Genomic DNA, 26233 nt, shown 5'->3' with positions numbered 1-26233 from the left:
GATAAAGTAGTAGTGGCAGCTGTTTACTGTCCATGATGTATGGCTGATGAAAAGTTGCACAGCGCTCCATAAATATTTTGGTTAAAATGGTGTATGTGCACTGTATGAGACATAATGATGTTTTTGCTAGTGGTTTCCACAAAGTGGTCAAGAAAAAGATGTTTTTAGTAAGTTGTGCGTATGGCAGAGCATCTTGTGACATCATTTTCTTATTTCCCATTGGCCACAGTGTCGCTCAGTCCGCATCACAGTGACCGGGGATGAAGGGGTGCCTGTTCAAGTGGACGGCGAGGCTTGGGTCCAGCCGCCAGGCTATATTTGTATTGTGCACAAGAACCGCACCCAAATCCTGTGCCGCAACAGGGTATGTTCAGTGCTATATATTACACCAATTCACTGCAGAAGCTCGGAGTCACAAAATAGGTCATAGCTATTTCCAGTTTATTCTCTCTGGTGCCAATGTGAAAATGTGGGTTCTCTGACTTGGTTGTGTCCACCAAGAAAGACACAGAGACCACAACGTTCATTTAATATTCTTTCCGCGAAGCCAGGCTAGCTCTAACCACTGGGCTTTCCGAACACACGCACGAGAGTTCAGACTGTGCACCACACTATGGCCAGTCACCATGGCCAATCATGAAAGGTGCGCCATATTTCTGTCTACTTCATTGTGTTAAAGCGACACTAAAGGCAAATATTAAGTCAAGCTAAAGTGATACATTTGTGTTCGAGAATGTCTAAGGCGTCAATATTATTGCGAACAGAGCCTTAATACACAGGAAATTGAGGTAAACGCAGGACATGATTAGAGACTCCTCCAGGACTTTCAAGCACTTGCTTGATAACGAAAGCATTCCTCAGTTAAATTTTCTCGCTAGTACTCAACCACTCGTTGCAAAAAAACATCCTTTTACTGTATTATAAGACGAAATAAAGTGCTACTTTTCCTGTTCTATTGCACTTCTAGAAAAAATAACTCATCGAAATTACCCTTGACAACGACACAGGCAGTCGAAAGGTTTCGTTTTCACTCGACTCTGCACTGTCTGGACTTTCACGTTTCAGTAGTTTTGTTGTTGCATAGTGCTGCGCTGGTTTTGCTGGCTCGCAAAACTCGCACAAACTGCAAGTAGCACAGAAATTAACTTCCATGCGATGTTGCGGAATGCTTGAACGGTCTACACCACTTGGCCAAAAAGCAGTCGCAGTGGTGAACCGAAACTTGACTCGGTACCGCCATCTGTTGGGCGCCGTTTTACTCACCGACAGCAGCAAAGGGCGTATGCAACGTCACCACTTCCCCGGTTGAATGGTGGGAGATATGAATTTTGAAAAAGGCATTCGGACACTTCAGATGCAATTTCCTCATAAACTAAGTCTTTTCTTGGCACGAAACAAGCGTTGCGAGGATTCTGGAATGGTATTTAAACAGTCCACATCGACTTAGTACTTGCTTTTAGTGTCCCTTTAATGTAAAGAGTCATGACAGGAAAACTGTCATTGCATGTTATTGGCCTTTGTAATTTGTTGCTTTCTTTACGGTATCTTACACTTTATTATGAAAGGTCAACTATTTTAAGTGAGCTAAAATACTCACAGGCTTTTTACCTTTTTAATTGTGAATTTATCTTGCAATGCAAAAGTTTGACTTCTTTCGCTCTCTGCCTTTGCCGTCCACATTGAAGTACTCTCTGTAAGCCATGACCACCAGCAATATCACACTGTGTGAGTTTTAAACAGTGGAAGCAATGCACATAGCACTCCTGTGACAAAGTGAAAGCACAAATGTCAAATAAAATGTGAGCAGAGCTTATTGTACCCCCAGGCCAATTGTATATGTACAAGTGTCTTTGGTGACGACTGGCAGATAATACAAACTATCATCAGCCATGCACTCTGCTGTTTGGATTTCATTTGATGGCAGTGGTACCTCAATCAGTCGGTACATGCACAAGTAAAGTTTGATTTGACGTGATTTGATGTCGTCAGTTTCCTAATGTGCGGCTCCGGCGCAAGAAGTGAGCCACCGTCGTATTATTTCTGTATTGACAGTGTGATGCCAGCATGAAGCTGTGGCAGGAGCGACCGAGGCACTTCCCAACTGGGCGCCACAGCCATTACCACCATCACCATTACCATCACAGGGGCTCCCTGACTGAGGAGGAGGCCCAGCAGCTCACTGCCTTCATTGAGGCAGTCTCCAGCCTTGTCCGAATGTAGGTGCCTCTGCTTGTTTGCCCCAAGTTGGCATGAGTGTCACGATTTTGCATGTGCATTCAGACGTGATTTACGCTCTCCATGTGCATTCCGACGCAATTAACATTATGGCTTCCCAAACCTGAGAGGGTTCTTACCTGTGACATGTACTTATATTGCCACTTGCAGTATTGCCATAGTGAAAGTGGCAGCCAGCCATCTCTACTGAAATTGGCTGTCCTTCAAAATCTTGTCGAAGTAGAGCTCAGCATGAGTTTAGAAGGGCAGGCAGGCAGGGTATGTCATTGTTTGGGGGCCGATCCCCGTGATAGTGCGGTCTAAATTTGTGTGCCACATGGGCAACTGGCTATTGTATAGACCAGAGCATAGGTCGAGATTGTTTCCTGAAAAAATTCAGCTAAATTGACACCTTGTGTTATATAGTAGTCTTTAGCACATTGTGAGTCGTCGTCTGGCAAAGTCAAGGTTAGAGGTCGACCTATGTTCTGGTTTATATGGCATGCGCCACTGTCCCTGGGGCCATCTGGTACGTGCCACTGAGTACATGCCACTGGGTCTTAGTTTGCTTTCAGTCTTATATCTTGTCACTAGAAACATTGTCTTGCTTATTATATAAATATAAACACTACAGCTTATAATCTCTACGTAACCGTTTGCTACGCAATACTTGCATTATTCATACAACCATTCTCTACAAATCATGAGTGTTTTGCGCTAAGTGGACATCAACTACAGTTGACTCTGGCAAATTTTTTTTTTTCTGCAAGTATAGTAGTGAATCACAAGAAGCTCAAGCTGACTGCTTACCCTTCCTTTGTGCATGACTTGGGTGCTACATGTTTCAATTCCAACATCGCCTTCCTCATTTCATCCTGGCTGCTTCACCTTCATATCCTCATGTAAAAAGACACAGCCCGTTATAGCTATTTTGCTGTTTAAGCATTTTGTATCCCTTTTTCTTATGGATGTTTACTCATGCTAAAGCACACTTTTCTATGAATTAATGCACACAATTTCTTCTTCAAATCCAATTTGCAGAATCAAGACAGCATCAGCTATGAATGCCGTTGTAGAACATGAGCTGTTCTTGGCCGCCTCTCAGACTTCCTCCGCAATTGACCATGTCTTTCCTGGAGGTCACTTGGTAGAGAATGTGAGCAAGCTTTTTGCCTTGTTTTTTATAGTTGGTTAATTTAGTATTCGCATATAAAAAAAAGAAAAAAATGCCTATTGTGTTACTTTATGTGGCAATAATTTATCATTGTGTTTAATTTGACCCAATGAGAGTGCATTCTTGTCTTGTGTGCACAAGTCCCACACTGCTAAATTAGTTCTGCATGAAGAGTGACACTACATATTGTCACGAGTACAAAACTATTTACATGTTGTATTTACAAAGCGTATATACACAGCTGCTGAGAATCCCGAGAGGCTCTTGCCACTTCGTCCTCTTCACCGTCGATGACCTTGTCCTCTTTTTCCACCGTAACAATATTTTCAGGCTGTCTATTTATGTAGCCTCGTCGCATTGTTAGTCATGCCAGTAACATGATAGATGGTATTGTGTGTTTGCAATTTGTATTCAAAGTTACCTCTCTGGATTTGCACTGTTAAAATATTCAATGTGGCTAATACATAAAAGGAAGTACAGCAGCGATCTCAAGTGGTGCACCTGACATGGCATTGTCATAATTATTCAGTCCCTCTTATTTCCATCTCAGGCGATAAGGAAGTTTGTTTGAACTATCTAAATAGCTTAGAGAAGCTTAGGTGGGTATATACCAGCTTGTTAGTTTCATGCAATATTTTAGGAGTTAAGGAAACCAAGAGAAATGTTGAACAAGTGCATACATATTTAGTGGAGAGCTAAAAGCCTCATGCATCTAAGGACTACTATGACCAGCGTGTGTAGCGCGACTCCAGAGTTCTGCTATTAATTCACTTCAAGCGACAATCAAGCGAATGTTCAGCTGTTTGATTCTTGTGCTTTTTGCTAGCATGTCAAATAATCTGTACACTAATTTTATGTCAATTGTTTTATTAATAGCAATAATGATTCCATCAATAAAACATTGATTAAGGGGGTGTACATTAAAAATGGCTTTGTTTGATTAGGTTCTTACCTCCCTGTACGTTGGGTGGTGGCAGGGGACAACAGGGAACTAACTCAAAGCAACTCGGTATTTTATGAGACAAAGGTAAATACAAAATGGATATATGAAACAGAATAAGACCAGAAAATAGAAATACTGTCTAAGAAAATTACACATGAAGTAGCAATATTCCAAATGTAGACCGAAGACATACCAAAAGGACTTCTTCTTGGGCAAGTTGGTGCTTAGATTTCCTAGGTATACTTTGTGGCGCAAAATACATTTCTTGAAAAGGGACAGAAGAAAGGAAGACAGTGAAGCGCCAAACTACCAACTGTTTAGTGACGGCCTGAACAAACGTATAGAAGAAAATACAACTTCCGCTCATGCGCAGGGGGCCAAGGTGCGACAGAAGAACATGGTCATGATAACATACTTTGGATGAAGCACATTTCTGCAGAATATAATACGATAGATGTATCGCTGACACAATCAGACCCTTTCTTTTTAATATAAAACGCTTCCAACAACTCCCTTGCAGTTTGGTCCCTACTTTTGCCAAGAATCAATACTTGTTCAAAGCATGGCGTACAACGACAGGCTATACAGTGCGCAGGAAGATGAGGGAGGGAGCACGCTGAGGGAGCACGCTAATAGCATCGGCAAGTGTGACAAGGCGCATCTTCCTGCGCCCTGTAAAGCCTGTCGTTGTACACCATGCTTTGAACAAGTATTGATTCTTGGCAAAAGTAAGGACCAAACTGCAAGGGAGTTGTTGGTTATTTTGGTAAATATTTTATATAATACTGGGAGTAAGCTAATGGGCCTATAATTTTTCAATTCTTTAATGTCTTCCTTTTTGTGGATTAGTATAATATTTGCATTTTTCCAGTTTTCTGGGACCCTTGCAGTCGATAGACACTTCGTATAAAGAGCCGTCAGTTTTCCAAGCATTATTTCTCCTCCATCTTTGATTAAATCGACTGTTATTGCATCTTCTCCTGCCGCTGTTCCTCATTTCATGTCTTGCAAGGCCCTTCTGACTTCATCGCTAGTTATAGGAGGAGTTTCTGTATCCTGTTCATTACTGTTGCTAATTGAGGTATTCTGACTCCTCTGGGTACTGTACAGGTCAGTATAGAATTCTTCCACTGCTTTTACTATATCTTCGAGATTGCTGATCATATTACCCTGCTTATCTTTCAGTGCATACATCTGGGTTTTTCCTATGCCAAGTTTTTTTCTCACTGATTTCAGGCTGCATTCATTTCTTACGGCTTCATCATTCTTTCTCACGTTATAGTTTCAAATATCACTTACATTGTTGATCAGTTTTGACAATTTCACGAATTCTATCTTATCTCTTGAGTTGGACACTTTCATTTTTTGTCGTTTCTTTATTAGGTCCTTTGTTACTTAAGAGAGCTTGCCTACTGTTTGCCTTGGTGCCTTGCCTCCCACTTCTATTGCTGCCTCTGAAGCCAACCTAGTTACGGTTTCATTCATTAGCTCTATGTCATCATCATCTCTCTGTTCTAAGGTTGCATATTTGTTTGCAAGTAGTACCAGCCTGAATTTGTCTGCTTTTACCTTTACTGCCTCTAGGTTGACCTGTTCCTTCTTGACCAGTTTTGCTCTTTCTCTCTTCAAATTGAGGTGAATCCTAGCCCTTACTAACCTATAATCACTGCACTTTACCCTACCTATCACTTCTACATCCTGCACTATGCTGGGATCAGCAGAAAGTATGAAGTCAATTTCATTTCTTGTTTCACCATTAGGGCTTTTACAGGTCCACTTTCTGTTGCTACGCTTCCTGAAATATGTGTTGATTATTCGAAGCTTATTCCTTTCTGCGAATTTTACCAGCATCTCTCCTCTAGCATTCCTAGAATCGAAGCCATAGTTGCCAATTGCTTGTTCACCAGCCTGCTTTTTCCGCACTTTTGCATTGAAGTCACCCATTGCTACAGTATACTGAGTTTGGACTTTTCTCATCGCTAATTCAACATCTTCATAAAACTGATCTACTTCCTCATCCTCGTGACTGGATGTTGGAGCGTAAGCTAGTACTACCTTTAACCTATACCTCCTTATTAAGTTTAATTACGACTACAGCTACCCTCTCATTAATGCTGTAGAATTTGTCAATGTTGCCCACTATGTCCTTATGGATTAGGAATCCTACCACATATTGCTTCTTATCTAGGAGGCCTCTATAGCAGAGGACATGCCGTTATTCCGCAATGTATAAACCTCACCAGTTCTTTTAACCTCACTAAGGCCGATATTATCCCACACAATGTCTGATAGTTCTTCGAAGAGTCCTGCTAAGCTAGCCTCACTCGAGAGGGTTCGGGTGTTAAACGTTGCAAGGGTCAGTTTCCATTGGCGGCCTGTTCGTACCCAGAGATTCTTAGCACCCTCTGTTGCATCACAGGTCTGACCGCCGCCTTGGTCAGGTGCTTTGCAGCTGCTGGGGACTAAGGGCCATTGGGTAATTGAGTGAGCCATTTGGAAGGAGGGAGTGGCCGTATACTGCTCCAGGGAGGCTAATTCCTGTTTTGGTGAGGGAGCGTCTTGTTGAAGCTTAGTGAGCCTTCCTAATTTGGTTGTACCTGGATTAGTATAGCCCCACCCGCTCTCGGCATCTTTTGCTGGCGACAGGCGTCACTCCAAGCCTGAAGATGTGCAATGCAAGAAGTAAGAAGCAAGTAAGCAAAAATGCAAGAAGTAAAATCTGATTAACATGACATTTGTGGCTCATTACTGAACATAGAGACATGCACAACAGTTCGCAACTCCTACTGTTGTGCTGTTGTGGTAATACCTCCAAAAAATGAAACCTACTTTCTAGATATAGTCACTGGCATTTCTTTAATGAAGATATAGAATCGGATCTCTAGCTGGTCGCAGGATGTATGCTAAAATAATTGGAATGATTTCTACATGTAGATGCAGACACGGCAGCTTATCTGTGACCTGGTGGCTAGCGTCCGGCAGCTGTGCCAAGAGACAAGAATATTTGCCTCTGAGAAACTTGAAGAAGCGGTAAGGAGCAGCCTTGCTGTTCTTGTTCAATTGAAGTGTTGGAACATTGCATTTCTTGGTAATTTATTATATTGTTAATGGGCATATGTGTCTCATGTGCTATCCTTATGCTTGAGTTTGTTTAACTGTTCACTATTGTGGCTGTACGCTTGTACAACAACGAGTAGTGTATAGGTATGCCTCTTGTTCTATTTTTACTGCAGTTTTAGCGTAATTTGTCTAATCATCAGTGTCTCTGGCTTTGTTTGCTGATCTAATACAGCACTTGGCCTAGGAGCCTCTGCAACATAGCATCAAGTGCTAATTAATATTTCTGTGCGGAACAGATAGATGGTAGATGGGCAAAAGATTATGCACTAAGTTGATGCACTTACCAATGTTGTCTAGGACAACATACATACTGTGTGAATGGCAATGGTGATTGTTTTTCTATTGCAGTGCCTCTAACAAGACACCAGACACTTGATTATTGCAATTAGCTCACTTTCAATGTCATTATTGATGCCTTGATTGCTCTACTGTGGGCTTGACCTTTGCGCATTGCTAATACCATTTATTATAACAGCTTTGAATTGCAATCAGGTTGCTGCAGCATGATAATGAAAACTTCAGCTCATTAACACAATAATGCTGTAGTTGTAATTAAGGCCACAAAGAGCTTTGTTTCTCTAGTTTTGTAATCGAGTATTTTGAACAGTTTTCGTGAAAAATGGCATTGGGGAAGATTTTGAGGTGTCGTAATTTTGACACATTTGGTATTTAAGCCATGATGAAATGTAGAAGCAATAATAGTGAGACCAAAAATAATATTATTATGGGCTGGACTGATGTTTGTATTGTTAATATTTAGTTTTTGGATTCTAGAACTCTTTAGATAAAGAAAGTTCTTCAAGTACAAATCTCTGGGTGCTGGGATTTCTCTTGTCATGTCCTGTGGCTAATAAACTTCTTGGGTCCGTCCAGATCCTTGTTGCACAGGTGTACACTGTGTGCACTGTATATCTTGGCCCAGTTGTGCTTTGTAACAGTCAATCTAATTTTTTATTCTTTTCTTATTATGTGTTATGCTGAGCAGCTGATCTCAGAGTTTGTGGCAGTGTTCAAGCCAATGACAAAGGTCAAAAGGAAGAGTAAATAAGGATTGTTGAATAAAATATGACCTGTCGCAGAAATGAGACGAGACAGCTGCGTTCGATGCGATTGAACTCAGGATTCTTTCTCTCTTTTTTTTTTATTGCTCTTTACTGCGCGTGCTTTTGTAGCCTGCCGTTTTCTTCTCTTTCATCTTGTTCGCTCCGATGAGTTTCAGTATGACCCATGGTCTACCACTGGTGTAAAAGATGGTGCAGCACTGTACTCTAGGCTAAGTTTTGTGGACTGGTAATTCCATGAAAATTTAAATTTCTTTGTGCTGTAGACATGCAGCTCCAAATCCAAACATGTTGTCTTACGGGGCTGCAAGTACTGCAGTACGCCTATCAATTTCAGGCCAAGTCCCTGGATTAGAATAAAATATGTTGTTACCATACATGGCACCCATGGTTTAGAAACTTCTGTTGCTGATGATTCAGTAATGTACATGTGACATATATAAATGCACATTGCACTTTCTGTAATATATACAGTGTGGTTTACTGTTAAAAGAAACACTTAATTCATGATCAAAGCAATGTGACAGCAACATTTCTTCAACTTGCCTCACCTTTATCTGTGTACTCTCTTTCTGCAGAAGCTGCCCCCACAGTTGGAGGAAAAGTTGATTTCTATGACTGCTACTGTCGAAGACGAGTTGCGCAAGTGCTTTGACTTACAAGGCACAGGAGACGATGAGGTGAGGTTGATGCTTTTGTCTTTTACAGCGTATCGATACTGTGTCTAATTGTGGGGGCATGTACAGCAGTCTCTTCCTGGTTTTTGACCACTGCTTAAGCATGCAACTTACATCAGTGAAAAATAAAGTGCAGGTAATTGTTGGTTGGTGTGGCAACAAAACATAGCTGCTGATTCTATATATCTCTTGCTTGTAATGCCTATTGAGTACTGTATACTCTGCTTAAAAAGTGCATATACTGAGCTCCATATTTGCTGGAAAAGTGGTGGCACAAGCTGAAAAGGGTACTGTATTGTACATATGCCTGAAACATGGCCGAAATGCTGCTTAGAAAGTGAGTTGCACAAACTGCATAAGTGTACCACCTACTAGGCGACATACATTTTCACTCAGCGTGCATTACTCTTGTTTTGTTGCAGTCCTAAGAAACCTGGAACAGATTGCAGGACAGCTATTCCTATGATTTACACATACTATGTGACTATGTGTATGCCTTGATCAGAAAACATTTTAAATCTATGTTAACTGGCAGGATGTGGCCTGTCTGACTGATCTTGTGGGCTCAGCTGAGTGCTTGGGTGTTGTGAGACAGTAGCGCTTTGTGCATTGCTTCATCCTTGACTGACATGCTTGAAGTCTTTTTGTGCTTTCCTTCCTGAAAGTGCATCTGCTCTATAAGCCTTGCTTTTGCCTATCCTAAATGCTGAATGCATGTTCTGGTGTGAGGGCTGCTTTGCTGCTTACTTCTCACCTGCCTTTGAGCTGCCTGCTTTTTTGAAGTGAAACATTTGTCTCTCTTTGTTTTTTGTCCCTGCTTTGAAACCTGCATGGCATGAATTATGCCAATTTTTAGGGCTCTGCTGTTTGTAGAAGCTTATTAAAGAAGCCTTTTCTTGTTGACTTTTCTTACTACAATGCAATTTGGACTGCAGTAAAGAGTAAGCTGCCCCTGTGGTATACTGGTGAGAAAGCTCGCAAGAGGGACGTCCTAATAAGAATGTTTTGGTGGGATGAAGTGTAATGCCTTTACAATTGCATATACCCGTACAAAACCAAGTTGTATTTGTCCTGTGTCCCTGAGAGGAATATTTAGCTCGTAGAAAGATTAAGAGCAGGCTTCAGCAATGACACAATAAAGCTACTTCCTGCTATATTTAAGCAAAAGCCTCAGTTGTTGCAGAAAAAAAAATTGAGCATGTCAGTTTTAATAGAATATAACAGCCAAGTTCATCGCTTAAGTTAGGCAAAGTGTCCTACCTGACCATGTCAAATGTGAACATGGTTCCTGTAGTGCTTTTATAGCTTCTGAGCAATCACATAGCTCTCTGTATTACCACCCATTAGTACAGTGATGGGGTCTCAGCTTTGCAAAGGATGCTTCTTGTCATTAGCCATCCGTACCCCAGGCTGGTTGAGCTGTGACATTAAAGAACTCAACATATACTTGCTCCCGAATATTGTGCAACAGAAGGGTCAGCAAGTACTGTAATGGCACCTGAAACGTGTTAGTAGAATGTGTTAGTAGAATATGTTAGTAGAAGTACCATAGTTTTTTTAGCTAATGTTTTCACATAGTTTCCTAATGTTTATCAGCTGAGACTTCTATGGTAAACCAGGCCACTGGTTTTGTGTGTCATGACACCTTATTGACTCATGGTTGTGGTAGGTGGCTTACAGTTAACAAGAATGGAATAGTCAGTCTGGTAGGAGGAGCCAGGTTGTTTTGATATGGTCGATGGGGTGCTGTCTTCTTTCTCTTGCAGTTGTATATCGCCCCACCTCCTTCTTGCATTGCAGCTTTCGATATCTGATCCACCGTCATCGTGTTGCTTTCGATTGGCAGCCCACAGCAGGCTGTCTGCTCCGAGACAGCCTGTCCTCAACGCACTGAGGCCCCAGGGCATCCTAACATCCACTGCAGTTTTTATATCGCAGCTTGTGCCTCAGTGGCATGAGTGACACCCTGCGAGCACTGTTTGCTAACCAAAAGTAGCAACATAGCTTCTGGCTAAAATCAAAAGAAAAGTTGTCATGATCAGGCCTTTCATGCATTTTATGCTAGCTGTGCTATACATGTCTGGCTATGAGCTAAGTAGAAGTACACTTGACCAATCAAGGAATTTAATGATGTATATGGCATGTAATACTGTGTATATACCATTGATATTATGTTCTGACCAGGATCATGTCTGTATATATTATATCCCTGTGATATGCATGTTTTTTGTGACCATTGCAACCAGTGAGCCCTGTCGGCTCCAGAGCATGAGCTGACACAGTTGGAGCTGATTCGTTTGAGCAGTCATTGGCTTCAGTGGTCATTGAATTAAGACATGCATGTGACACAAGCATCAGTGATCACATTTCATGTTAGTTAATTTCTTTTCTTGCCAGCACTTGCACAGTAGTTTTTGCTCATGTGCAGCGTGCTCTGGCATTTATCTGAGCTGATCAAGAAGATCATTTGATGTTTGTTGCACACTTTACACGTATGTTCATATCTAGCTAAAATTATAACTGGTCCAATTCATTCGTGCCCCAAAACACAATTCAACACACTTCAATGGCTTCAACCCTATAAAAGCCAACAAATTTATTTATTTATTTATTTATTTATTTATTTATTTATTTATTTATTTATTTATCAATTGCAGCAACTCTTATAGCCCCTGCAAGGATGTTAAAACTAATCATTCAATCAACCAATAAAAAGTTTGTCTAACATTTCTGACCTGATGATTTGATTTCTTTGAATAGTGTCTTTTTGCATAAATGGGTTGGACCTGCTAAGATTTCTGCTATTTCAGAATGGAATATGATGACCAGGACTGCTGTATGCATTTTCTTCCACACATATTGCATGTTTCCTACCTTATTTTTATGTGTTATCTAGCATTGATACTGCTGAAGTGAGCAAAGAAAAATTGCTCAGGTTATCTTGCTGATACAAACTACTAGCTCCCGCTTAGATGCCTCCTAATTTTTCAACTTTCTCCTATTCTTTCACAGTTCCTTTACTTGTTTTTAATGAGGCATATGTTTAACGTAAATGATTGTTACCCAAGTACTTGGGATATTGCGAACATAAAAGAAAAGCTTATAGGGGCCAGATGTGCATGCTGTCTTGTTTGTGAAGATAGAAAATACCATATCTAATCAAGCCATTCCGGTCTGCCTTTATGTAAGGTTTCATATGTGGGATAAAAAAAATCAAAACATTAAGGTTTGACAGCTGAGATGCTTATTTCCTTTTTGCTGTTTTCATGCTTTGTGGATCCATATAATGGAAGGTGCATTTATTTCCAGAACTGTGACATTTCCAACCCCTGCTATACTATACTGAATTGTGGCAGGCAAACACAATAGATGTAAATGCAGTACGTGCCTTTTTCTGAGACCAATGAAAAGCTTGTACTACAACTCCTGAGCATGCATAGCTCGTCAGTGGGCACAATGCCACTTATGTGCTTTTGTGCACTTTTGTAGTCGCATTACTTGTGTTGTCTGGCCTTCTATATGCCTTTGCTAATTACTCGTGCGACTCAACTACAATAGCCCTATCGGTGACTGTGTATTGGTTGTTAACAGCAACCTTAGAAGCACGCTGAATCTGTCGTCTTGCTCAACTTGGACACCTGATAAATTAGCCTTCAACAGTGCTCACGGTCTTTTAGTGTAAGTAAGAATTATTTGTGTTTAACTTACAAAGTTAACATTTGCAGCATTGCACATGGGACATTGCTTCAGATTATTGAATAATTGTTTTGCACCTTTTGTGTATGCTTAACATTTTTATGAAAGCTTTAGCTGAAGGTTCTGCTGTATGATTAAAAGGGACGTGTGATATACCTTAGGCATGCTCACTTTCATGGCCCTCAGCTGAAGTCGATCTCTCACCACACGACATACTGCTTTGGGTGAGGCAGTTGCTTTCGATGAATGTCATGGCATCGTAATTGCATGGCATGTGTCGCCCGTCAATATTGCACCCTTGCTGTATTGCACCCACAATGCTTGCACCAGCTTTCCTTCGGCCGGCTTTCCTTTGCCCTAGCATTGTTGGTGTCAGTGGTCTCCACTTTATCATGGCCACCTCTGCAAAAAGAGCATATGTAGGAAAGGTGTTGTGAGCTAAGGTGTACTGGGATATTGCCATAGTTTCGTTGTAATCTCAGTGTAGTGCAAAAATATATGTTTTTGTGCATGGCACAGTCAAACCTCATCATGGTGAAGTTGCATCCAAGTTGAAAATACCTTAATTTTACACAGTGTTCATTATATAAGCTAATACTTGTTACATGCCGATATTGGGAAGAAATCTTTTAGATTAACTTCGTTACATCTGATAATTTGGTATATCTGGGATCATTATATTGAATTTTGACTGTAATATGTAATATGTAATATGGGCAGGAACCATTAAGACAACATGTCCAGTTACTTGTTATATGGCCAAAACAGTCCTCCCCTTGCTTTAATTGAAAGCCAGGCCTTGCTGCAGTGTCAGTTATTGGACTGAACAAGGGGCCAGTAGTCTGCAAACGGAGGTTGCATCCTTGAGTTGTTTTTAACCTGGCATCCCATTTGCTGTCATTCCTCACGCATCAGCAAGAACATAAGCGTCCTCGGAGTCTGTTCAAGCTGAAACTGAAGCGTTCCAAGACAACTGCTTCATCCTCATCATCTTCCACGTCGGTGACTCAGCCACCCACCAGGACAGAACCGTCCCTCTCGATCAGTAGCGGAGGTGGAACGACTGACGATGGCTCAGCAGGTCCCATTAGTCTAGTTCCATGCAAGAGCGGGGCCAATTGCGGCACACCAGAATCTGCCACCTCTCCTCCTCCCCCACTGTCCAAGTCACCAACTGTAGCACCCAAGTCACCAGCAAAGTTGTCGCAGCATGGATCTCCAGAAAAGTTGGCTATCGTCGGTTGTCGGCCAACTGCCTGGTCAGCAGAGCAAGTGGCAAGCTGGCTGGCAGAGATCCACATGCGAGAGTACCAGGACCACTTCCTGCGGCACGACATTCGTGGCGCTGAACTGCTCAGCCTAGAGAGACGTGATCTCAAGGTATGTTCTGCATGCTACGCACCCAGAATGCTCGGCGACTCATGCACTCCTCATTTAAATCTTGGCAAAGAACATTTATGGTAGCTCTTCCAGTGATTATAAATGCTTTGATCTCTATTGGCAGATGCATCGTGAAATTATTCAGTAAACAGTTTAGTAATGAGGATCAGTACCTTTTTTTTAGCGTCATGCTGCTTTGCAATAAGCAGAGATATGCTGATATGCTACACTGTGAACTTTATGATAAACATACGTATAGGCTTGTACGAATATCAGTTTTCTAGGTTGAAGCGAATATTAATCAGTGTCAAATAATTTCCAAGTGAATACTCTGAGTAGTTGTAGGATTGGCATAGAACCTTGACATAAGAGCCAGATTTTGACAAATCTAAAGGAAGTTGGCTCGTTACTTTCAAATAGGAAACAAGTTCATCTCCGAAGTCAGTTTATTTTCCAAGTGCCATTATTCAGATATTTTCACGCAAAATGCAAGTTCAACATTTCTTACAGCACCAGCTGCGCAGAAAGTTTGTTTGGAGGCTCTTGCTCACTGTTGTGCTTCAGTCTAGCTAATGTTTTGTGGTGGTTGAGGCCGTGGGAACATTTCGCATTCGCCCATCGCGCGTCATTGCAATGCTGTGAAGTGCAACCTTGACTGTGTGAAGCTGGCAGTTTATGCTGTGTTGTGCAAATTCAGCTTGCTGCTTTCTATCTACATACAGGCTTTGCCTGTTCCATTCTGGAAGTGCACAGACAACAAAAAGTTTTTAATTTAGCAGTAACATTCATGTACGAGTTATATGCGAATTTCGACTTGAGGTGTGGCCTCTGGCAGTGCAAATTATGCTTTGAAGTGTGGTTTTATGTCACTATTACGTGGACAATTCATGCATCCGTGAATGGAGACTGTTCTTACAAATTTTCGGGTGTTGTAAGCGGTTAATTTTGCAGCTAGGTTACATGCGCTGACTTTTTGTGCGGCTTATACGCGGAAGAATACCTAGATTCATTCTTTTCGATAACTTCTAACAAGTACCGAAATTCGAGCCGCAGCAAATATTGAATAGCATAATAATGAATTAAATATTTTAAAATATTTAATTGAATATTTAAAATATTGAATTTTCACACAAGCCTGCATATGTATCACGATAAAAATTCCACATTACCTTGCAAGAGGTATTTTCCCATTGAAACCTGTCACAGTGGCTCAGCAGCTGTGGCGTTCTGCACTTGTGGTGGTGAATTCAATTCTCGGCTGCTGTAGCCGCATTTCGATGATGGCAGAGTGCAGACATGCTTGTGTCTAAGGTGCAAAAGTAAGATTCCCAGGTAGTCCATCCTGGAGCTCTCCACTACGAAATCCCTCATGGCCCCTGTGTTGCTTTGGAAGTAATCATTTTCTCGTATTCCATCATAAGTCATCATTTTCTGATATTGACACTAATGCAGGAATCTTGCAAATGTGGCTCACAGGCTGCAAGCCATTGTGCATGTCCAACAAGGCTCTTTTAAGAGGAACTTTTTAGCCTAGTGCCAAAACTGCTCTACCCATTCAAATGCATGTGAAGTACAAGAAACTTCTTATTAGACTACCGCTGAATCAATGTGAATGAGATTTGTTGCATTTAAGAAAAAAGGCTAAATTCTACTGACTGTTGGGAGCAGAATTTTGATTGAGGGCATTAAACATTTGCAAAATATACATCAAAAATTTTGAAGCAGGAAGTTTATAACTGTCTGTCTGTTGTTGGGTTGGTTGGAACTTCAGCAGATATATTTGAGAATATGTATGTGTGCGTGCGTGCATGTGTGTGTGTGCACATACGTGCATGCGTATGTGTGTGTTTGTGTGTCAAGATTATATGTGCGCTGAATGCGAGTACCAGCAAATTGGCTTATATAACCCTCGTATGCTGACAAAGTAGTGCCAGTAATGCACCTCTGTTCTGCATAATAAAAAAAATTAATGAGTGCATAAATCCTCAACATATGATGGCGCCTCATAGGTATCTCTAAGGCACACTGATCTCATGATGGAATAGTGCATTATATTCAACGGGTTGTTTGATTTACTTATTTGGTATGTGCCACCGGCTGTGTACCCATTTCTGGCCAATCCTCCAGAATGGGACAAAAGAGCCCATGTAGCAAAAGAGGTACAGATTCCTTGAATGCAGCTAGATATGCATTACACTTCTCTGCACGCACACTCATTGTCGCCATATTTTTTACAAGCATCAGACGTATCCTTAATCTTCATAACATCGCCGTGTGGATGTGTCACTGTGTTTCTGCCTGATTTGCTGTTTGCATTTCAGCATACCTTGTGAATGGTATACAGTAGCGCATACACATAAAAATTGCAGGAGAATAACGTTGTGACCATTGCGATGGATAAACGTAAAAATTGCATGAGGTTGCACGCTGCATAGGATGAAAGTAAATACAATTGTACGCATCACTGTTAGTTGTATAGATATAATTTAATACGCACAGCTTGACTGTATCTTCAATTCATATAGATTTTAACATGCACGACAGGTCTACATAATTTTTTTCCTTGCAGCTTATGCAAAGTTCTTACATTGTTTACTTGTGTTCTGCAAGAGTTGTATTCACAAATGAGGAGTGTATTTAAATGTGGTGTAAAACACTACATCAATTTTGTCTGCTTGAACATAGACATCTGTCATGAAAATGCATGCATACTCTGCATTTACCTACACTTATCATGCACATAGCTACTGCATGCACCCACTGTGATTTAGAACGGAGTTTTTAGTATTCTCATCATCTCCTACTACTGCTGACTAAGGTTTAGGTCTGTCAGCAGCCTCCCTTCCTTTTATTGCAGAAGCATTTCATGAGTAATTATTGTGCAGGAGCTGGGAATCACCAAGGTTGGTCACATCAAGCGAATTCTTCAGGCAGTGGCAGACCTAAAGAAGCTTTAGCAATGACCCACAGCATCATCTGAGCCTGACTGTCATGAAGGAAGGCATTGTATGGAAAGAGTTTCTGCAGCCAGCAGGTGAAAGTCATACGTGTTGGCAGCAAGGAAGCCATATCAGACAGGCCGGGCTGCCAAAACACTGGGACCACTAAGGGCAGGATGCGAATACAGTGCCGCCGAGGCCTGACGACAATCTAGCTCTTGCTATAAGTGTGGGCCCTGCCATGTAGTTGAATGCAGTCAACTGACATTCCATCACGTACTGTGCTAGTCGCCCGGGGCCATTTTACATAATTGTTTTCTGGCAATGCACTGTGGTGGCTGAAAAAGTGGCACCATCTTTTTGTTATTGTTGTTCCATTGCACAAGTGTAATTGGGCTGCTCCAGCTTTGCTTCACACTGAGGTCTACTGCCACGTGTTGACTCTTTTGCCGTAATTGGCCAACACAGCCTTCGACACCATCACAAAAACCCATTCTTTGCAAGCAACAAATAAAACTGTCTGCCAATAACTTTCATTCCACTGTGAATACCAGGAGTGATAACTTTGTACAGCATTACACAAAGCACAATGGTTACTAGACTAGTTTGATCTGCAGTGTACGATGGGCTTTTTATTGTACGGCATACTAGTGGAAGCCAAGTGGAACAGTTCCAAAACAGTGGTGTGCACAGAATGTCGGTTGTTTGCCTGGGAGTGCTGATGTAATTAGTGGATTTCCTTTTTTTTATATTTTGCGCCTGGTACTTTGTACATCTTCATAACATTTAATATTGGATCACACTCAGATGTAAGACTGAATGTGTGTATTTATTGCTACATCCTTGCGAGTGCCTGAACAAATTACAATGCTTAAGCTCGAGACTGTGCATATTTTGCTGTTGTTTTTGTTTTACACAAACTAGCTACTTATTTCATGTTAATGTGTAAGCTAATAGTCTAAGGGTACCTCTTAAAGGAAAAGGGAGTGCAGGTGGCCTAACAAGGAATGTTCCAAGATGTTTCACTGACACAACGTTTGACTTGAGTATTAGGAGAGAAGGTGTGAGGACTAGTACTTGCAGTATCTGTGTACTTTTATTGCAATGGGCAGTTTCCAAAATTCTGAAACTTGATTGCCATGCAAAGCTTTCATTAAACCCAAAACGTCTTCTGCACAGGAAATATGTCTATTCCAAGCATAGACTAGTGCTACCAAAGTGCAACTAGGCAAATTCTGGTGTATGAAATTGTCACTGAGTTTCTTTTGTGCATATATTTTTTTAAATTATCTAATATAGTGTTCTGCAGCTCTAACTCTCAAGCAGCTGCTCTCCAAGATGAATCTACATTGATGCTATCCTTGTTTTTCTACACTGCCTTCAGCTAGCAGCCTTTAACACAGGCTGCAACTCACACGACCTCCAAGTGTTGAAAAGGGAAATCAACTTATAGAGGTCAGATAGACGTAGAAACCTTTTGTTTGTTGCTATGAATGCAAAAGTGTGCCTGTGGACAAGTTTTTGGGTGATACGAAGCCTTGCAGGGAGTGTAGAGTTGCAGGATTCTGCAAATTGTCCACTGACACTGCTGAACTGAACAATACTGCTGCAGATTTTGAAGGCTACATACCATAAGCATAACCGGTTTGGTTAGAATTTTATTCATGTAACGGAAGGATTAAAAAAAAAAAAACAGCCTTCAATAACTGCAGGTGCATACTACCGAATGCTGTATCTATCTCAAATCAGCTTTTGAAACCATTGTGAAAAATCTAGCACAGCATATGATCCCACATTGGCCTGGCAAAAGCATATGTTAAGGCTCTCTGTGTGTGAAGTACTGATACTCTTTTAACAATGGAAGCATACACTACTGGAAATCTGTGTGGAGTGCGAATTTTATTGCTGCATATCCTTATGCTGCGGAGAACTGATCTGTTGTTGACCGGATTCCACGTGCATACTAAGCTCCATAAAACTATTTGAAACATTCTTCATAAAGATGCCTAATGTGCCACTCTCTTTAGTTTTGGAAAAGAACAGCTGCTCCCAGGATCCTATTTGTTCAAACTTAGTCACTACAGTATAATTACTGGTTGGTCAATATTGGTGGTATGCATCTCAAAAGCAAAGTCAAATTGCCTTTCCAGTGTTCTCTTGTGAGTGAGCGCATGTGTACAGCTCTCTGTCAGGGTTGCACCTCATGATGCACGTGTGCCACCTTGTCCCCACTGTCTCTCGTGTCGAGGAACTCTTGTACTTGCACATTGCCAGCGATACCACTTGTGCCAACCTGCACTTGTATCAGTGGAACCCATTACTACATGTTATGCCAAGCCCAAAGATCCCTGCACCTCACTCACACATATGCATCCACTTATTCTTGTGGCTGCCAAGAGTACTGGGTGTGGTAGTGTGTAAGCACCTGTGTTGAGAAGTAGCGTTTGTTCCTCTTGTGTGTTTGCACTGGTGTCATGTCTTGCCTAAGGGTTAGCTTTTTTGGGGGGTGACCTTGCACTGCGGTGCACTTCCTGCAGTGGTGCTGCTCTTCATCTGAACGAGCCTCATGGCGAATGTAGTTTTGGCCACTTGGGTCAGCTAAGCAAACTCTGTGCTATTAAAGAATAATTTTAATGCAAGGGGCGACATCAGCCATCCTGAGAAAAAGAAGGGGCGAAAGCAAGGGCGATACATAACAAATGTAGTAGCATTTCTGATCTTACTAGAGTTTTCTATGGCGGACTCTGAGCACTTCTCAAATAGTTTGACACCGCAACAGTTGGCATGATTAAAATGTCTAAAGCTTTGTGGTTATGTACTTAAATGCAGAATATTACCAGCACCACTTATCTTGTTGAAGTACCCAGAGCAATAGAAGCTTGGCTGCCTGCTGTTGGCATGACATGTGACAAAAGCATATTACATTGCAATCCTTCATGTAGCACTGCCTTGTTCATGCAAAATGCGGTGTTTAGAAACAGTGGAAGTGTGAGTGTGGAAGAGTTTTTGCAAATTATCAAAATAATAATGTTTTAATGCAATTTTGCAATAACGATACTAACTGTATATATAAGTGTAGTTGGCTTCAAAGCTTTGTCTCAGCAGACAAGCCAAGTCAAAAGCATCAACTACATCTTTCATTATTAAACATTTTATTTTCAGCACTCCGAATTGCAACAGAGTGCTAGGTATTGTTATTGAAGAAGTAGTACTGAGAATATATAATCATCATGCAATAACATAACTTACCCATATTGTAATTCTGCAATTTTCATTTCGCACCTTTCTCTACCTTTCTCAGTTGCATTGCATCAATTTGTGAAACTACATTCATGGAATCAGTTTCACCCGACTTGCAAACAGCAGAAGGTAATTTAACACAAGGTGTATTGTACACTAACCAGTGAGGTGCTAGTCTCCCCATAGCAAACCTTATTACATCTAAACTGCTAATGAACCAGCAAACAAGCATCCACAAAATGTAGATAGATTGATTAAGACAGCCTACAACTTTGATTAAAGCTTGATCATCTTTTGTACAATGATTGTAGCTGAATTGGAATGTACTTTTTTTTTTTAACAGCTAGGAAATGTGAGTAAATTCAACAACCCAATCATGTTCATTTACCATTGGACATGTGCAGATCTTTTGGAAACAAATTCCAAGATACGGTTCTCCATGTCATGTGTTTGATGCCTTCCTGCAGGGGGCATGTGTACCACGCTTATTGCAGGGTAATTCATTTGTACCAAATATGTAATGCCTTCTTTCCAGTGTATAAATACATACCTTCTAGCTGGCCCACAATTTTGAGCAGGCATGTTTTATATGACTCAGGGTTGCACTGCACGCAGATGACAAATGCTCACGAACAAAAAGGAAGCCTTGTGTTTCGCTTCGGCTTTACTGTTGGACAGTACTGGGTAGTAGTGTAACTATGAGGCAAGTTCTTTTGCCATTCTGCTCCCATATGCTATGGGTGACCATGCAGTATAGGGGAACTAGGGTTAGTGGTAATGCAAGAGGTTGTAGTGAACCAGACATTGTGAGAAGCACTGCAGAAAGGTTGAAGGAATGTGTTGCACGCTTAGAGCACTCCCTGTGCATTAGCAGATGTATGTGTCATAACCATGGTACAAAGGTAGAAAACTCTTGGATGGCCAAAGGTAGAGGGCCTCCTTGCTGCAACTGGTGGGTGACTGACCTTGAGTACTAAAGCAGTTTTCTTTTATGTGACTTTTCAGTTGCTATGCTAGGCTAAATGCCTTGAAATCAGTGCCTTTATCTGGCAGTGCCGCTTTTGTCTTATCAGAATGCTACTGACATGAAAGGAAAGGAAGTAGAACAAAGTGGTGCAGTAAATCCTCACAATTTTGTATTGACGATTCATGGAGAACAAAGGTTGTCTCTTGTGGCTTGTGCTCGCATAAAGGTGTGTGTGTTAGAGTAGTCTTTTTCTTTAAAAAATGTTGCTGATGGCATCTGACAGCTTCTAAAAGCACTCTTCTTCTTTCCTTCACTTTCTTTATTTTTCCAGGTTTATCATGCTATGGGCTGGCGAGAGGCACAATTGTATGTTATATATCCCTCTAAATTTCAGCTCTGCTGCTTCAATGTACAAATATCGCTGAAAACAAAATTAGACAGAACAAGGCACTGTCATGTGCTTTGTAATGCAAATACTTTCAAAATTGTAATATTCTATTATGAAGGCTTTAAGTGTTCTTATTCTCGCTCGACAGACACTGTAGTGTGGCATATCAAGTGTGTCTCTCGCAGCTTGTGGCACTTCATTTTAGCACAGTTACTTTAGAGATTCTGTTCTGCATTAGCTCACATGTTGCAAAAATTTTGTTCAATACACTACATTTATGCACAATCCAAGTTCATCTTTCATTGAGACTAGATGAAGCTTCACTTTAGCATGTTTAATCATTCCGCATGAGACCACATGGAAAAGTTGTCTTGGAGGTGTTTGCTCACCGGACAACACTCTTGTCACTGGCCTGTTTGAATGTTACCTCCTGTTAATGTCATTCTTTGAGAAAGAATATCCACATTTCTCTGTTATATAGCAAATTTTGGTCACTAGCCTTTCCTTGTACACTGGTAAGGACCCTTACAGTCATTGCCAGAAATACGGTGTTCCACTTTCCTCTCACATCTTCTCTACACTCCCAGAATATATAGCTTCCGACTGTCACATCAAGCGTGACACATGTCACACACAAGCACATAATGCAGCAGCAACAGTAGCACTCGCGTGAGTGTGCAGGAGTGCACGCTGTTTATCGCCGGCGTGAACATACTTGTCTTGTGAACATTTTCTGCACCTCCATGGGGTCTCCAGTTGCATTTTTCACCATGTACCCATCTCCACATGGTCAAATTTCCTGTAGCAGACTTAGTTGTTCAGTGAATAATGTGTACTTCTGTACGTTGCTGACATTATATAAGCATTATGCTGACGGATGGTCGAAGAAATTAAGAGTGAGGTGCCTTCGGTATGGTTAAAGTTCTTTTGGGGTGAGACCATGCATCTGGGCAGCTTGACCTGTGTCACCATCTAGTGGTAGTAGCAGGGAGCATGCGCTATCTGTACTTCATTTTAAAATCAACTTGTACATAGTACTTTGCTAATTATGAGGCTCCTTGACTCTCAATTTAAAGGAGCGATAGGAAAACGCACGATCAGCTAAACCATATTGGTCAATGACAAAAGCACTCTCAAAAGCAATTTGACCACAGACTGTATGTATATGTAGTATATATCCTCTGTGCTTGCTGTCATGTGAAGTTGGCAAGGCCACGGTATGCCCATCTTTGGCATTGACTTGCACTGGGGCGAAGTTTCTATGAGGCAGATGATGACATGAAAGGACACTTATGTAGCTATAGCACTGCGATACATGTTTCAAGAGAGTAAAAAAATTTATTAAAAACTAGTAACACACATCATGCAGAAGGACTGTAATTGCCTCAGGCTGTAATATCGATTGCACAAGATAGAGTTCACTTGTGATTGTGGGTAGCTTGTTATGTGCAAATGTGGTCAGGGATACTCTTGCCCACAACACATCCTATCAGTCAAGGTGCCATGAAGTTGTAATGTCTGTAGGGGTAAATTATCAGCAGCATTTGCATTGTTCCAAGAAATATGTAACCACCTCTCTTCCTTCCAGCGAATGCAACGTATCGTGCAATTTCCTAAATCTGTCACACTTGTCTAGCTCATAACACATATGCTTTATGTCAATTATGCACTCTGTATTACTGCAGCATCATTGACACATACCACTTTCTCAAGGAAAATATTCTTGTGGCTGTCAACATAGGCTGTCAGACAGCATTCCCGTGTGTGTGCATTACAAGCAGTCACACAGCATGGCACTTCTGGTACAGAACACAATGGCTAACCATGTGATTTGAAATAAAAGAAAAGGTGGTTTGGGAAGCATCATGTTAGAGACCAGCTTCTTTGTTTTTGTGTGCGTGTGTGTACATGGCAACTTTACTCTAATTTTCAAACTAGTGGTGGTTATTTCTGCTTTTCTTGAAGGGATACGAATGATGAATGTTATGTTAAACTAGACTGGTAAGAAATTACATATCACAAGATTTGGGCATTCACTCAGGAGCAGTTAATAGTTTATCTATGAACAAGGGCTACATTGCATTCTAAGAGAACCAAAAACTTTAACTAGTGCTATTTAAAGTTTCCTTACATTGTAAGAAAGTTTTCTTAACCAATATGATACAGACATGTAAATAGCACTTTGTGAAATCTGTGACCTCATACAAACATACCAGCACCACATGTAGGTGAAACACACAGAAATGGAAGCTTCACTATTCATTTTCTGAGCCAATAGCCAACTGTTTTCTGTCAGATAAATGCAAATCAAGCCTTAAAAATACCTCACCAGACTAAACTTAGTGTTTAGAGTCCATTTAATTTCTTCTTCTTGCCAGCTGGTATACTTTGTTCGTGATATATACTAGTTTCCATTCTGGCCATGCTACACCCCACACCACAAGCTTATCAATAGTTCAGCGAGACAGTTCTCCCTGTGCACCTGCACATGGGAAGAGCAGGTTATATGTAAGTACATGCAGTACTGACCAATCGTGCCTGTAAGAAGGGTGTACCCATTGTTGTTGTTTTTTTCTCCTTTGCGTCATGTTCACGAGTGCAGTGTGCACAGTCACCGGTAACATTCCATGATGTTTCTTGTTTCCTGTACGGGGTGCACATCTCATTTTTCTCACTTTTGTTCTTTGTTCAGTCGAGACTTTAGCCTTCATTGATTAAAGAACAAAAGCTTAGTTGCATAGCTGTCACTCATTCTACCATTGTACACCTCAGCATTTAAAAATCGCCCCACTTATGAGTATCAACAGCATTGATAATGCCCTGTTTGTCAGATCTCTCAATGTTTTACTGTTCCAAAGACCCAACATGTAGAAAGGGATTTTAACCAGCTGCACTGTAAAATCCCACTCATTGTTTATTTAGCAATAGTGCATGTTCCTTACATGTTTGTGTAGTTTGATGTATGTAGGCTGTGTGCCCAGGCATTTTTTGTATCCGATTGTGTGCTCGACAAGTACACGTTTGGTGCTGATTGAGCATTACTCAGAAATCAAGCGAGGGAATGTGCCAAAAGCGGTTTTGCTGAGACAGTACTATTCACTTGCATTAGGCCACTAAAAAAAAAAAAAAAAGAAGAAGCCATGCATCACCAGTTGTCCATATTTTGTATGGTCAGCATTGACTGATTGATCAATCAACACTGAACATGAACAGTTGGTATTGCATGGCTTCCTTCTTCTTCTTTCCTTTTCAAATGGTTAAGAAAGCTAGCTTTTGACTAAAGAACTATTGCACTGAACCCTATGCATTCTCATGGCATGCATATGCTTGAAATAGTGGAACTTATGCATTACTTCTAGTGCATTCAATCCTCTTTCTTCTTTTTTTCACACTGTTCCATGCAAGATCAAGGTTTGTCTAAATCTACAGTCCTTGCAGAGGGTGATTACTCATATGTATTTTACATGTTCTCAGAATTCAGGCTAAAAATTACACTTCTTTACTGCTTACTTTGGCACACATTTAGGGAGTGTGAAAGTGCAGCATTGTAAAGGCTTTAGGGGTGCTAACAGTGACGCCCGTTTTCCTTACGCTCACACACATACATACACACACATCCTTGGCAAAAAGTACAAACCGTATGGGCAGATACATGGAATCATGTTGGCTAGCAACTCTTGTTGTATACTGCTAATATGCTACTATACTGCAGCTACTATATATACGTGAACCTTACATGCGTACTTGAGTGGTTTTCCAGCTGGCTGCTGGTCACTGTGTGAGTGTATGCACTTTTTGATGGCCATATGCATATGTGCGTGTCTGCTTCTTGTGTTTCCCTTTCTCTCTGTGTTTGTGTGTGTGCATATGCTTGCTATATGGTTGTTTGTATGTGCTTGTATGTAAAAGGATCCCTGAAGAGTGTAAAGCACACTGCTTCTCTGCTATTTCTCTGGGCAAATACAGGATGCTCAAAAGCATTGGTAACTCAGCCTTCTCCCTTGTACCAGCGTTTTACTGGCACTGTGTATGACTTCAGATGTGCCCACTTTTCCCACTTTCAAGGTCTCTGCACTTTTTCATATACAATCTCTTTCATGGGATCATTTGGCTAGCTTTTCTTATGTGTGCACTTTGTTTCGTTCGGTGGCAATAAATAACATGCTTTAAGGCAAGAGTTGAACAGTGTATGTGTGTGCGTGTATAGATTGCTTCGATGCAATCACCCAGATGAATATAGTTCTTTCTGAAAATGCAAGGCTTGACAAGATTGCAGCGACAGTTCAAGGCTATTCTTTTCCCACAGCTCACTTGGAGCGTTGTCTCAAAAGCACTCAACACAACGTATTTGTTTGTCCTTCATCAAGACTCATTTGTAATGGTAAGCAAGCCAATTGGATGAGTCAGTGGTCCAACCAAGCTCTTGAAAACGAG

General features: G+C 41.1%; 1 protein-coding gene across 1 annotated transcript in view; it reads left to right on the top strand.

The window, feature by feature from the left end:
• The window catches only part of LOC126542979 (diacylglycerol kinase delta), a 430642-nt gene extending 404660 nt beyond the window's left edge, over positions 1 to 25982 (top strand). The window contains exons 24-30 of the mRNA XM_050190110.3: positions 230 to 364; positions 2053 to 2216; positions 3256 to 3370; positions 7266 to 7361; positions 9091 to 9192; positions 13801 to 14265; positions 17151 to 25982. Of these exons, the coding sequence (XP_050046067.1) occupies positions 230 to 364; positions 2053 to 2216; positions 3256 to 3370; positions 7266 to 7361; positions 9091 to 9192; positions 13801 to 14265; positions 17151 to 17222 (1149 nt within the window). The 3' untranslated portion in view covers positions 17223 to 25982. The remainder of the gene's footprint in view (positions 1 to 229; positions 365 to 2052; positions 2217 to 3255; positions 3371 to 7265; positions 7362 to 9090; positions 9193 to 13800; positions 14266 to 17150) is intronic.
• The last annotated feature ends 251 nt before the right edge of the window (positions 25983 to 26233 follow it).

Source organism: Dermacentor andersoni, chromosome 2 (genome assembly GCF_023375885.2).
Source record: "Dermacentor andersoni chromosome 2, qqDerAnde1_hic_scaffold, whole genome shotgun sequence".
NCBI lineage: Eukaryota > Metazoa > Arthropoda > Arachnida > Ixodida > Ixodidae > Dermacentor > Dermacentor andersoni.
The sequence above is the reverse complement of the archived record's forward strand: the minus strand, read 5'-3'. Positions and strand labels throughout refer to the sequence as shown.